At 50.3% G+C, this 13,387-nt stretch overlaps 2 protein-coding genes across 2 annotated transcripts; both read left to right on the forward strand.

The window, feature by feature from the left end:
• LOC126576656 (toll-like receptor 7) lies at positions 1-3,212 on the forward strand. The gene is made up of 2 exons (XM_050237962.1): positions 1-23; positions 80-3,212. The coding sequence occupies exons 1-2, from the start codon at positions 1-3 to the stop codon at positions 3,210-3,212; spliced, it is 3,156 nt and encodes a 1,051-aa protein (XP_050093919.1).
• Positions 3,213-4,953: 1,741 nt separating this feature from the next.
• On the forward strand, positions 4,954-8,165 carry LOC126576657 (toll-like receptor 7). Its single transcript, XM_050237963.1, has 2 exons — positions 4,954-4,976; positions 5,033-8,165. Exons 1-2 carry the CDS (start codon positions 4,954-4,956, stop codon positions 8,163-8,165), a joined length of 3,156 nt encoding a protein of 1,051 aa, XP_050093920.1.
• Positions 8,166-13,387: the final 5,222 nt, after the last annotated feature.

Genomic DNA, 13,387 nt, shown 5'->3' on the forward strand with positions numbered 1-13,387 from the left:
ATGCACTCCAAGTGGATGCTGCAGTAAGTAGAGTGCATCGTTCTTAGTATTCCGTGGTATTAATTATTTCGGTACGCAGGTTTCCAGTGGGCCGTGCCGTGTTGATTGCATGCGTGCTGTTAGCCAGCAACTGCCCGTTCGGTATCACGGCAACGGCAACGGAGTTTGAGTGTCAGGCTAGCAAGAGCAACAGATGTACCTTCGCCAATGCCACCGTGCAGCTCACTGACCGCGAGCATCCTCCGGCGTACCAACTGCGGGCCACTGGATACGATGGAGTGTCCCCTTTGGCGGTCCTGTTTGCGGACACCACGCTCGAGTACATCCCGGAGCGAGCGTTCGCTACGATTCCGAACGTAACGATGCTACGGTTACTGCAAACCCGAACCCGCATACTGCACGAGGATGCTTTTCAAGGTTTGAACCGCTTATCGGCACTCATGATAGCGGAGAATCCGCTCGAGCACCCGTCACTGCCAGCGAATCTGTTCCGCGGGCTAACCTTCCTAAAGACGCTCAAGCTGATTGATGTTGGGCTCGAGGTGTTATCGCCGGAGTTGCTCCGTGATCTGACTGACCTGCGCTACTTGTACGCGAGCAAAAATCGACTGCGTACCCTGGATGAGACGGTATTTGCACACTGCCCGCACATCGGGACGCTCGATCTGTCCGATAATGCTATCGAAACGCTGCCCGAACATGTGTTCGATCCACTGCACGATGTGGAAACGATCAAGCTGGACAACAATCTGCTGCCGGACGTGCACGAGAATCTGTTTGCGAATACGGGCGATCTGCAGGTGCTGACGCTTAGCAACAATTCGCTCACCCTTCTGTCGCCCATTTTGCTGCGCAATTTGAGCCATCTCCAGAAGCTGCATCTCCGCCAGAACCGGATCGCCGAGTTTCAGCTCCTCTACTTCCCTTCGATCGAACCGTTCGCACTGGATCTGCGTAACAACGAGCTGACCGCGTTCAACCGTACATCGTTGACCGCTCTCGAGAATCTGAAATCGATTTGGTTGAGCGATAACCGGTTGACGGAAATCGGTGCCGACACGTTCACCGATGCCGTCAACACGACCTACATCGAGCTGGACGATAACTTTTTGACCGAACTCCCGGGGGATCTACTGGCCGGCCTGACACACCTTCGTATCTTCACCGCCAGCAGCAATCAGCTCGGACGTGTCCCCGAGGAGCTATTCCTGGAGAACCTCAAGGTGGTCGTGATCCGGCTCCACAACAATCTCATCGAAGAGCTACCGGTGCGCTTCCTGGCCGAGCTGCCCATCCTGGAGGAGGTCTACCTTGGTCAGAACCTACTGACACGCCTCCCGGGGGACGCCTTCATCGATTGTCCCAAACTGCGCGTCATCAATCTCGAGCACAACCGTCTCGACTCGCTGCCGGATCGGATCTTCGAGCGTCAGGCCGACAGTTTGCAGACACTCGACCTCGAGGGTAACCAACTGACAAGCCTGGGTTTCCTGGGCCGTCTACGGCGTCTCATACGGCTCGATCTCGAGGGAAACCTACTGGAAACCGTTCCGACCGGCACGTTCGCCGGAACGCCCCACATCGTTCAGCTGTTGCTCGGTTCGAACCACCTGTCGACCATCGCTCACGACACATTCGCCGGGCTGACCGTGCTCAAGGTGCTGAATGTGTCCAACAACGGACTGACTGGCATCTCCCGGGACGCTTTCCTCGAACTTACCGGCCTTAATGAGCTGTACCTACACGACAACCAGCTGGAAACCGTACCGAACGAACTGTTCGAATCGCTCTGGGCACTGAAAAAACTCACCCTGGCCAACAACCGGCTCACCCAGCTACAGCCGGCCCTGTTGCCTGTGATTCCGAAGCTGCAGGCACTGGATTTGTCGAACAATCCGCTCGAACCGGAGCTTGTACCGGAGCGCACCTTCCTCAACAGCTCCAACCTGGAGATGCTCTCACTCAACGGCATCCCGATGAGGCGGTTGGTGAGGCAATTCCTCGCGAAACCCCGACTCCTGCGCTACCTGAGCGCGGAAGCTTGTGGTCTTGGGGAGCTACAACCGGAGGCATTCTGGTTAGTCGGTTCGTTGAGCCCATTAGTGTTACTGTTACGCGGAAATCGAATCACGGCACTACCGGACGGATTGTTCCGCACTTCGCCGAAGCTGACGGTATTGGATCTGTCGTTCAATCAGCTCACCGAACTGAACACGGCCGCGATGTCACGCGACGGTGAGCTCCAGGAGCTGTATCTTGAAGGAAACCAGCTGTCCCGATTGCCGGATGCTGGCGAATTCCGTAAATTTGCCAGCAAACTAAAGATACTGAACGTTCAATCGAACGCCCTCACACAGCTACCGGTCGGTGTGTTCGAGGGGCTGTCGGAACTTAAAGTGTTGTCCGTTGGTGGTAACCAGCTGGCACACCTCGAAGCGACCGTACTCGCACCCATGCCGGCACTCGAATCAATTGCACTTAATGCGCTCCAGCTGACGGGACTGGATCGTGATACGTTCGTCAATCAGCCGAACCTCCGGTCGGTGTATCTGCAAGAGAACCGCCTCCGTGAACTCGATCCGGATACGTTCCGCCGGAATCGCGCACTGGCAACGCTGAACGTTGCCAACAATTCGCTGGCATCGTTCGAACTGGAACACTTTAAGCAACTCAACAGTTCGCTCGCGTATCTGGATGCATCCGGTAATCAGCTTGAATCGTTCACGGTCACGCCGGCTTTGGTGGGTCTCCGTTTGTCTGGGAACCGGGTGTCACAAATCGGTCTTGCAGACACGGGCGCGAGCGTACGGTTGTTCTCGTTGAAAAGTCTCGACATTTCCTCCAACCAGCTCGTGACGCCGTACGGATGGCGTGATTTGACGCTGCTGGAGGAACTGAACCTTTCGGACAATCCGCTTGCTACACCGTTCGATTTTAACGAGCTGGGACACTTTTATCATCTCGCACGCTTGAACCTGTCCTCGCTACAGCTCGCCGATGAGGAGCTCAGCAGCGATGGGATGCTCCTGCCGACCGTGACCGCGCTCGATCTGTCCAACAATGCGCTCGATGCCGTGCCGGAGGAATTTTTAAAATGTTTCCCCAGTCTACAGGAACTGTACCTTCAGGACAATCCACTGGCCGGTGGACCGGTTCAGTATGCGCAGCTGTTTGCGATGTTACCATCGCTCAAGGTACTGGGAACTGCCTAAATGGTACTGAAGATACACCGATTTGACCTCACGAATAAAGTGCGTTATCAAGCAGCTAATCTCGATCTAACTTACTTCCGTTTCCCTTCTTTGGCATCTGTTCACACCGTCTACCAAGAATGGCGACGAAGTGCCACGTGCCACGTCGTGGTTTCCGGTTTTTGTTTGCATCTCAACATTTCCCCGGCTATCTTATCAGTGTTTGGGATGACGGGAAAGCCCGTTCTCACCACTTTAACTTTCGTTGAATTTACGGAGAAGAGGGGAATGAGCTGCAAAGAATATTCCTCGAAGACTCACTTTCATCGCTTCGTGCTCCGAAATCGGGTAAACAGATTAACCGACATCAACCGACAGCATCCCGGAAGTGGTTGATCCAGTGTGGCGGCCACTTCACTCGCCCCCTCCCCCCTCTCTCTATCTCTGCTACTAATCGAGCCCGAGCGATGGTATCACGTTGTCACCTTCTTCCCGTATTTGTCTTAGCAGCCCATTTCCGGTGCTTCGGCTTGGTTCTGTTTCAGTGTAAACAACCACCGCGCGCCATTTTGTAGGTCACTTCCCGGTATAAAGCACTCCCTGGCAGCTCCCCTTTGGCCACTTTTATCTGGAGCATCTTAAATTCTCTGGCATTGAGTTTCATGCCAAGGGCGCGGCTTTGAGCCGTTTTCTTCCGCTCCGACGAAAGGGAAGCGGAAAGGTCATCCGACGGTGTGTTTACCATCGGCGCGCTGTCTTGGAAACGGGAGGCCATTTTAAGCCGGGAAGCTTGCTTATCGTGGTAGCTGAAAGAGGATAAAATTGGATGCCACACAGAAGTTGAAGTTGCCATCCCGGAGCCATGGTTGTCAAGGATTGTCACTGTTAATTGATGTCGAGAGACTGTTGTTTCTCCTTTCGAGACTAAATCAGATTTTTCGGTGACTTTCGGGCCTTTTATGATCGATTAAGTGGAAGTGGAGTTCTGAAGATGTTTCTTTACAATCTTTGCCATCGATGCCAGTAACAGTAAAGTGAGTGCTTGTCAAATGAAGTGTCATTTTGTAATATTATCTGTCAATTTTAAGCAATTTCATTTTCCTTGAGACACGAAAATCTCTTTTTTATTTTTAGTAACAAATTGATGTACAAAAAAGAATCTGAGAAGAATGGCTCGTTCTTTCGCAACCATTCCATTGTGCTTGATTGTCTGTATGATTTGCTCTCCGTTGTTGCGAATCTTTTATTTATTATATAAAAGTCAATCGATGAAGTATCTATGTGCCCGGCAAGCACATAGCATCGTCGCTTTAAAGCCATCCCCGTTTATAGCTTTATTATGTGTTCAATCGAACGGATGAACGCAGTACGGCAACCGATGCCACGTGTGCTGCATGTCTCTTTTTGTTGATGGGCAGCGGAGGTAGCATAAAAACATCCTACCCACTGTATGATGCACGGAAGCTGGCTGCCACCGGCAGCATGTGCTGTTAACAAATTGGAAAAGTGGAACCATTAGCACTCGCCAAGGTACCTCCTGCACCCCTTCTAAACGAATAGTTCCGCGGCAAACGCTATCATCGACCTTTTTGGCGAGTTCAAGGGTGGCCCGGGTTCCCTATCAGGGCGCACATGATTACATGCCAAAAATTCATGCCACATCGAATTCAGTTCCGCCTCGACCGCGCATTGGATCAGTTCAGGTAGGCCAAACGGTACTACGGTAGTGAATTTAAGCTTCAGGAGGGAGGTTAAATTGAAAATGCACTCCAAGTGGATGCTGCAGTAAGTAGAGTGCATCGTTCTTAGTATTCCGTGGTATTAATTATTTCGGTACGCAGGTTTCCAGTGGGCCGTGCCGTGTTGATTGCATGCGTGCTGTTAGCCAGCAACTGCCCGTTCGGTATCACGGCAACGGCAACGGAGTTTGAGTGTCAGGCTAGCAAGAGCAACAGATGTACCTTCGCCAATGCCACCGTGCAGCTCACTGACCGCGAGCATCCTCCGGCGTACCAACTGCGGGCCACTGGATACGATGGAGTGTCCCCTTTGGCGGTCCTGTTTGCGGACACCACGCTCGAGTACATCCCGGAGCGAGCGTTCGCTACGATTCCGAACGTAACGATGCTACGGTTACTGCAAACCCGAACCCGCATACTGCACGAGGATGCTTTTCAAGGTTTGAACCGCTTATCGGCACTCATGATAGCGGAGAATCCGCTCGAGCACCCGTCACTGCCAGCGAATCTGTTCCGCGGGCTAACCTTCCTAAAGACGCTCAAGCTGATTGATGTTGGGCTCGAGGTGTTATCGCCGGAGTTGCTCCGTGATCTGACTGACCTGCGCTACTTGTACGCGAGCAAAAATCGACTGCGTACCCTGGATGAGACGGTATTTGCACACTGCCCGCACATCGGGACGCTCGATCTGTCCGATAATGCTATCGAAACGCTGCCCGAACATGTGTTCGATCCACTGCACGATGTGGAAACGATCAAGCTGGACAACAATCTGCTGCCGGACGTGCACGAGAATCTGTTTGCGAATACGGGCGATCTGCAGGTGCTGACGCTTAGCAACAATTCGCTCACCCTTCTGTCGCCCATTTTGCTGCGCAATTTGAGCCATCTCCAGAAGCTGCATCTCCGCCAGAACCGGATCGCCGAGTTTCAGCTCCTCTACTTCCCTTCGATCGAACCGTTCGCACTGGATCTGCGTAACAACGAGCTGACCGCGTTCAACCGTACATCGTTGACCGCTCTCGAGAATCTGAAATCGATTTGGTTGAGCGATAACCGGTTGACGGAAATCGGTGCCGACACGTTCACCGATGCCGTCAACACGACCTACATCGAGCTGGACGATAACTTTTTGACCGAACTCCCGGGGGATCTACTGGCCGGCCTGACACACCTTCGTATCTTCACCGCCAGCAGCAATCAGCTCGGACGTGTCCCCGAGGAGCTATTCCTGGAGAACCTCAAGGTGGTCGTGATCCGGCTCCACAACAATCTCATCGAAGAGCTACCGGTGCGCTTCCTGGCCGAGCTGCCCATCCTGGAGGAGGTCTACCTTGGTCAGAACCTACTGACACGCCTCCCGGGGGACGCCTTCATCGATTGTCCCAAACTGCGCGTCATCAATCTCGAGCACAACCGTCTCGACTCGCTGCCGGATCGGATCTTCGAGCGTCAGGCCGACAGTTTGCAGACACTCGACCTCGAGGGTAACCAACTGACAAGCCTGGGTTTCCTGGGCCGTCTACGGCGTCTCATACGGCTCGATCTCGAGGGAAACCTACTGGAAACCGTTCCGACCGGCACGTTCGCCGGAACGCCCCACATCGTTCAGCTGTTGCTCGGTTCGAACCACCTGTCGACCATCGCTCACGACACATTCGCCGGGCTGACCGTGCTCAAGGTGCTGAATGTGTCCAACAACGGACTGACTGGCATCTCCCGGGACGCTTTCCTCGAACTTACCGGCCTTAATGAGCTGTACCTACACGACAACCAGCTGGAAACCGTACCGAACGAACTGTTCGAATCGCTCTGGGCACTGAAAAAACTCACCCTGGCCAACAACCGGCTCACCCAGCTACAGCCGGCCCTGTTGCCTGTGATTCCGAAGCTGCAGGCACTGGATTTGTCGAACAATCCGCTCGAACCGGAGCTTGTACCGGAGCGCACCTTCCTCAACAGCTCCAACCTGGAGATGCTCTCACTCAACGGCATCCCGATGAGGCGGTTGGTGAGGCAATTCCTCGCGAAACCCCGACTCCTGCGCTACCTGAGCGCGGAAGCTTGTGGTCTTGGGGAGCTACAACCGGAGGCATTCTGGTTAGTCGGTTCGTTGAGCCCATTAGTGTTACTGTTACGCGGAAATCGAATCACGGCACTACCGGACGGATTGTTCCGCACTTCGCCGAAGCTGACGGTATTGGATCTGTCGTTCAATCAGCTCACCGAACTGAACACGGCCGCGATGTCACGCGACGGTGAGCTCCAGGAGCTGTATCTTGAAGGAAACCAGCTGTCCCGATTGCCGGATGCTGGCGAATTCCGTAAATTTGCCAGCAAACTAAAGATACTGAACGTTCAATCGAACGCCCTCACACAGCTACCGGTCGGTGTGTTCGAGGGGCTGTCGGAACTTAAAGTGTTGTCCGTTGGTGGTAACCAGCTGGCACACCTCGAAGCGACCGTACTCGCACCCATGCCGGCACTCGAATCAATTGCACTTAATGCGCTCCAGCTGACGGGACTGGATCGTGATACGTTCGTCAATCAGCCGAACCTCCGGTCGGTGTATCTGCAAGAGAACCGCCTCCGTGAACTCGATCCGGATACGTTCCGCCGGAATCGCGCACTGGCAACGCTGAACGTTGCCAACAATTCGCTGGCATCGTTCGAACTGGAACACTTTAAGCAACTCAACAGTTCGCTCGCGTATCTGGATGCATCCGGTAATCAGCTTGAATCGTTCACGGTCACGCCGGCTTTGGTGGGTCTCCGTTTGTCTGGGAACCGGGTGTCACAAATCGGTCTTGCAGACACGGGCGCGAGCGTACGGTTGTTCTCGTTGAAAAGTCTCGACATTTCCTCCAACCAGCTCGTGACGCCGTACGGATGGCGTGATTTGACGCTGCTGGAGGAACTGAACCTTTCGGACAATCCGCTTGCTACACCGTTCGATTTTAACGAGCTGGGACACTTTTATCATCTCGCACGCTTGAACCTGTCCTCGCTACAGCTCGCCGATGAGGAGCTCAGCAGCGATGGGATGCTCCTGCCGACCGTGACCGCGCTCGATCTGTCCAACAATGCGCTCGATGCCGTGCCGGAGGAATTTTTAAAATGTTTCCCCAGTCTACAGGAACTGTACCTTCAGGACAATCCACTGGCCGGTGGACCGGTTCAGTATGCGCAGCTGTTTGCGATGTTACCATCGCTCAAGGTACTGGGAACTGCCTAAATGGTACTGAAGATACACCGATTTGACCTCACGAATAAAGTGCGTTATCAAGCAGCTAATCTCGATCTAACTTACTTCCGTTTCCCTTCTTTGGCATCTGTTCACACCGTCTACCAAGAATGGCGACGAAGTGCCACGTGCCACGTCGTGGTTTCCGGTTTTTGTTTGCATCTCAACATTTCCCCGGCTATCTTATCAGTGTTTGGGATGACGGGAAAGCCCGTTCTCACCACTTTAACTTTCGTTGAATTTACGGAGAAGAGGGGAATGAGCTGCAAAGAATATTCCTCGAAGACTCACTTTCATCGCTTCGTGCTCCGAAATCGGGTAAACAGATTAACCGACATCAACCGACAGCATCCCGGAAGTGGTTGATCCAGTGTGGCGGCCACTTCACTCGCCCCCTCCCCCCTCTCTCTATCTCTGCTACTAATCGAGCCCGAGCGATGGTATCACGTTGTCACCTTCTTCCCGTATTTGTCTTAGCAGCCCATTTCCGGTGCTTCGGCTTGGTTCTGTTTCAGTGTAAACAACCACCGCGCGCCATTTTGTAGGTCACTTCCCGGTATAAAGCACTCCCTGGCAGCTCCCCTTTGGCCACTTTTATCTGGAGCATCTTAAATTCTCTGGCATTGAGTTTCATGCCAAGGGCGCGGCTTTGAGCCGTTTTCTTCCGCTCCGACGAAAGGGAAGCGGAAAGGTCATCCGACGGTGTGTTTACCATCGGCGCGCTGTCTTGGAAACGGGAGGCCATTTTAAGCCGGGAAGCTTGCTTATCGTGGTAGCTGAAAGAGGATAAAATTGGATGCCACACAGAAGTTGAAGTTGCCATCCCGGAGCCATGGTTGTCAAGGATTGTCACTGTTAATTGATGTCGAGAGACTGTTGTTTCTCCTTTCGAGACTAAATCAGATTTTTCGGTGACTTTCGGGCCTTTTATGATCGATTAAGTGGAAGTGGAGTTCTGAAGATGTTTCTTTACAATCTTTGCCATCGATGCCAGTAACAGTAAAGTGAGTGCTTGTCAAATGAAGTGTCATTTTGTAATATTATCTGTCAATTTTAAGCAATTTCATTTTCCTTGAGACACGAAAATCTCTTTTTTATTTTTAGTAACAAATTGATGTACAAAAAAGAATCTGAGAAGAATGGCTCGTTCTTTCGCAACCATTCCATTGTGCTTGATTGTCTGTATGATTTGCTCTCCGTTGTTGCGAATCTTTTATTTATTATATAAAAGTCAATCGATGAAGTATCTATGTGCCCGGCAAGCACATAGCATCGTCGCTTTAAAGCCATCCCCGTTTATAGCTTTATTATGTGTTCAATCGAACGGATGAACGCAGTACGGCAACCGATGCCACGTGTGCTGCATGTCTCTTTTTGTTGATGGGCAGCGGAGGTAGCATAAAAACATCCTACCCACTGTATGATGCACGGAAGCTGGCTGCCACCGGCAGCATGTGCTGTTAACAAATTGGAAAAGTGGAACCATTAGCACTCGCCAAGGTACCTCCTGCACCCCTTCTAAACGAATAGTTTCCCCTTTCGCCTCGGGAGACATTTTCGGTTATTATGCTGCAAACTTTCGCCCCCGTTTCAAACGACACCGCATAGCGTCATCGCCATTCCTTCGCCACGGCATCGTTGGATGGCGCGTTCTTTCGAGATCTTACGATTGGTGACAGTCCCGTTTTCTGCGCGAGAGAAATCTTGGTTAAATGAAGCAAACTGTATGGCAACGGAAGGATAGAAAGTTGAAAGTTGGTTGGTCAGTTTTCTTCGCCGGTCCTCGCACTCAGATGAGTTTATGTTCAGCGAAGCTTGATAGCTTTTTCTGTTTCCGCATAAAACTTTTGACGAATGTCACAGAAAAGCTTATACTTTACGAGAAGGTTTACGTTATTTTCAATAATCTCTCTTAGCAAGAGCAACGACATCTTTTAAGATTATCCTTCTCCATTCCATTTTTCACATTAAAAAAATAGCTCATGTTATGCTCATTATGAGCGGTTGCTTCCGGTGTTTTGCGAATCCCACACCATGCTACAATATGGTTACTTTCCAGCCTTCCATGGCGGTGTGGGTATCACTTTCCAAAGCAAAACATCACCCACGATCTGCGCTTCCAGCGATGATCCATCAGCCATCGATTATTTCAGGCCCATGCTTCTGTCACGTGCCGTGGCGCCGGGCGTGCTCCGGTAAAATCACCCCGCGCTAGGAATCGATGTGATCAATCTTAATATGCCCCGTACATATTTTCAATCACCTCCTCCACAGGCGCCTACTCCATATGGAGGGGGCAATTGTGTGGGCTAAGGTTGCCTCAAAATTTGTATAGCCCCAAAAACCACCTACCCCAAGCCTGCAAGCAGTCACTTAATCTTCTTTCAAATCAATCTCTAATGTAATTTGTTTCTCGGTTAGCTCGGAAACCATCAACGTGTTATGCGAAATCAATCACCTTTCCTATGTTTGGGAGCTTGTATGTTTCCATCCGGGGCTAAGCAAGCATACATACAATATTATGATTCATCAATCAGTCCATATGTTTTAGAGTCTTTGTGCCCTATTCCAACCAGTTGGTGAAAAAAAAAACTCGCCATGACCTGTAAGAGCTATGATTGAACTATCAATGGCAACTGCAACGAAATTCTATTTAGACCAAAGGGTCTCAAAGTCATATTAGCACGCGGGCCGCAGAAGAAAGTTTCAACTAGTTCGCGGGCCATTTCACCAAATAATTTGGTGCATGGCTTTATTAAATTTTCTATTTCCCAACAAATCCCAACCGATGCCAGTGTTCGCGTCCAGAGAGGTAAAGGCAATTCCAAAACTGGTAGCTGCGCCAAAGAATACGAAAATATGTAACTCCGTTGCCGAAACCCTATGATGGAGGCGCCTTTCGAAATGGAGGCGCCAGGTAACCGGTATTTTCAGGGGTTTTTTAATAGCAATTTAAACGGTTCAATAAACTAGGGATCTCAAACACCATTATGTTATGAATGTTGAAATGTTAAAAAAATGATTTTTCGTTGAATTTTTCGAACACTAAAGCTTGGAACACTTAATATTTGGCCGCATTTTTTTACTGACTATAGCGCTCCCAGGGGATTTCTACTCTGTTGGTGATTACCGGGAGGCAAATTAGACTTGAGCAATCATAGAAGGATTACGATAGGGTGGTTTTAGCTAATTTACGCAGATAACATTGCCCGTAAACAGCTCATTTGGCAAGCGATCTGCAGTTGTGCTTTGAAAACGAAAGTTTTAATCACGTAAGGGTCTATGATCGGCCGTTTGTACAAGGAAGAATGCCTTGAAAAGAGAACTCTACCTTTTATAAACTCTCATAAAAGTCCCGTTAAGTTCTGGCCCGACTGCCTGGCAAGCTACCATTACAGCACAGAGATTATAAATTGGTATCGGAACAACAGCATTGATTTCATACCAAAAATCTTCAACCCACCAGCAATTGCCCATAGTTTCATCCAATACCATTATAATGGGTTATTATAGAACAAAAACTACACAAGAACTAAAGAAACAATGTAAAATTATTAAACATACAGCTGTAAAAAAAGTGGGGAAAAAGGCCAATGAGACTCCTTCCACTACTGTGCAGAAAATGATGAGTCGCATAAAACTCGGTTAATTCATACGCATCGTAGCACAATAATTTAATCGCTATTTTTTATGCAAAGCTATAGAAAATATCTACAAAATGACAACTTTTCCGTGTGCTTAGCTTATTTCTGGGCTGAGATATGCACTATTTTATGCGGCCTGTCATTGCTGATATATTACCGCTCTTTAATTCCCTCATATGCATAGAACAAAATTACATACAATGTTCCATGACAATAAGTTACCAAACTCGACACACATATACATCGTGGAGGTCGCCGGGGTCCGCATATAATAATTTGGCGGGCAACGAGTTTGATATCCGTAATCTAGGCTGAGTAACCACCATGAGTCAACAGTAGGGGATAGGGATTCCAAAAGTCAAGAGTTTAATCTCCCCAAACAGAGTTGTTCCACGGTGCAACAATAATTAATGGCGAACCACAAATCACCCGAAAGCAAACGGTAGAAACCCCAAAAAAAATCAATGAATTCATTGCCATTTCATTCCCATTTTCGTCTTTGTCTCATGCGACACTTTTTAAGGGCACATTCTTTACCCGAACCACATAACATATTGTGCACGATTAAAGACAAAACATTAACCAGACAAACCGAAGAGCAATGGAGCTCTCGGGGACTCTATTGAACGTGGAAAACCCAGTTGGACGTGCACAACACGAGCCAGAACTGACAAATCATTCCGCGAAATTGAGTTTGAATTACCCGCGCTTACGGAGGGGTAAATCTCAAGCACCATCATGTTGATGATGATGATGATGATTGTGTGTCTCCGGCATACATTCGAACCCGGTTCGCGTTCAACTTGTACGATTGATGCTACCCAGCCACACATGCACACCCGAAGACACGCAGTCAGAGTCACTTTCTTGACATAAATTGTTTTGCCCTCCCGGCCCGGCCCGGCCCGGCCCAGCCCGGCCCAAGCTTGAGGCCCCAGAAGCACATGGCCTCCGGCAAATGGGTTGTAAATCTTTGTGCAGTTGACACGCATCCGCGATCGCGAACCATCGCGCACTCAAGGCGGAAGCACGTAAAGGGGGCATACACAAAACATGTAAACGGTGTTCTAGACGGCCTCTTGCCTTAAAGGCTCGCGTACCGTCATCCATCTTATCCGAAGGGCTGGATATCGGAATCCTGCTCTGGTGAACACGATGACGACGAGTCGAGTAGCAGACAGGAAGGAATTACCTGTGCTATCGTGCTGCGTGTCCCTGCGTAAATATGCTCCTACTTCTCTCCATTTCGCAGAAAATAACAAGCCAACCATAGCAACCCCGTACGGGGGCCGAAGATCAAGCATTCCTTCCGTAGGGGATTTGCTGGAGTGATGGGGGATCTCCGGATGAGCAGGATCCGGCTAAATTGGAAGTGACTGCAAACATGTCACACCAGCAGCACCGGTTTGGAATGGACTTTGGAAAAGCTTTTCCCTGCTCGTGCACCTCGAGTGCACGAGTCGAGAGTGATTTGGAAATGGGAAAAATGCTTGGGAAAAAATGACAGAAAATGTAGTCCGAGTTCCGTGGAAGCAAACGCCCGGCGAGCGTTACCACTGGCTACCGAGC

This window comes from Anopheles aquasalis, chromosome 3 (assembly GCF_943734665.1).
Source record: "Anopheles aquasalis chromosome 3, idAnoAquaMG_Q_19, whole genome shotgun sequence".
In the NCBI taxonomy this organism is placed as follows: domain Eukaryota; kingdom Metazoa; phylum Arthropoda; class Insecta; order Diptera; family Culicidae; genus Anopheles; species Anopheles aquasalis.

Coding starts and splice junctions, on each gene's coding strand:
- LOC126576656 (XM_050237962.1), top strand. CDS start 1: ATGCACTCCAAGTGGATGCTGCA. Junction 24..79: donor CACTCCAAGTGGATGCTGCA/GTAAGTAGAGTG, acceptor TTCGGTACGCAG/GTTTCCAGTGGGCCGTGCCG.
- LOC126576657 (XM_050237963.1), top strand. CDS start 4,954: ATGCACTCCAAGTGGATGCTGCA. Junction 4,977..5,032: donor CACTCCAAGTGGATGCTGCA/GTAAGTAGAGTG, acceptor TTCGGTACGCAG/GTTTCCAGTGGGCCGTGCCG.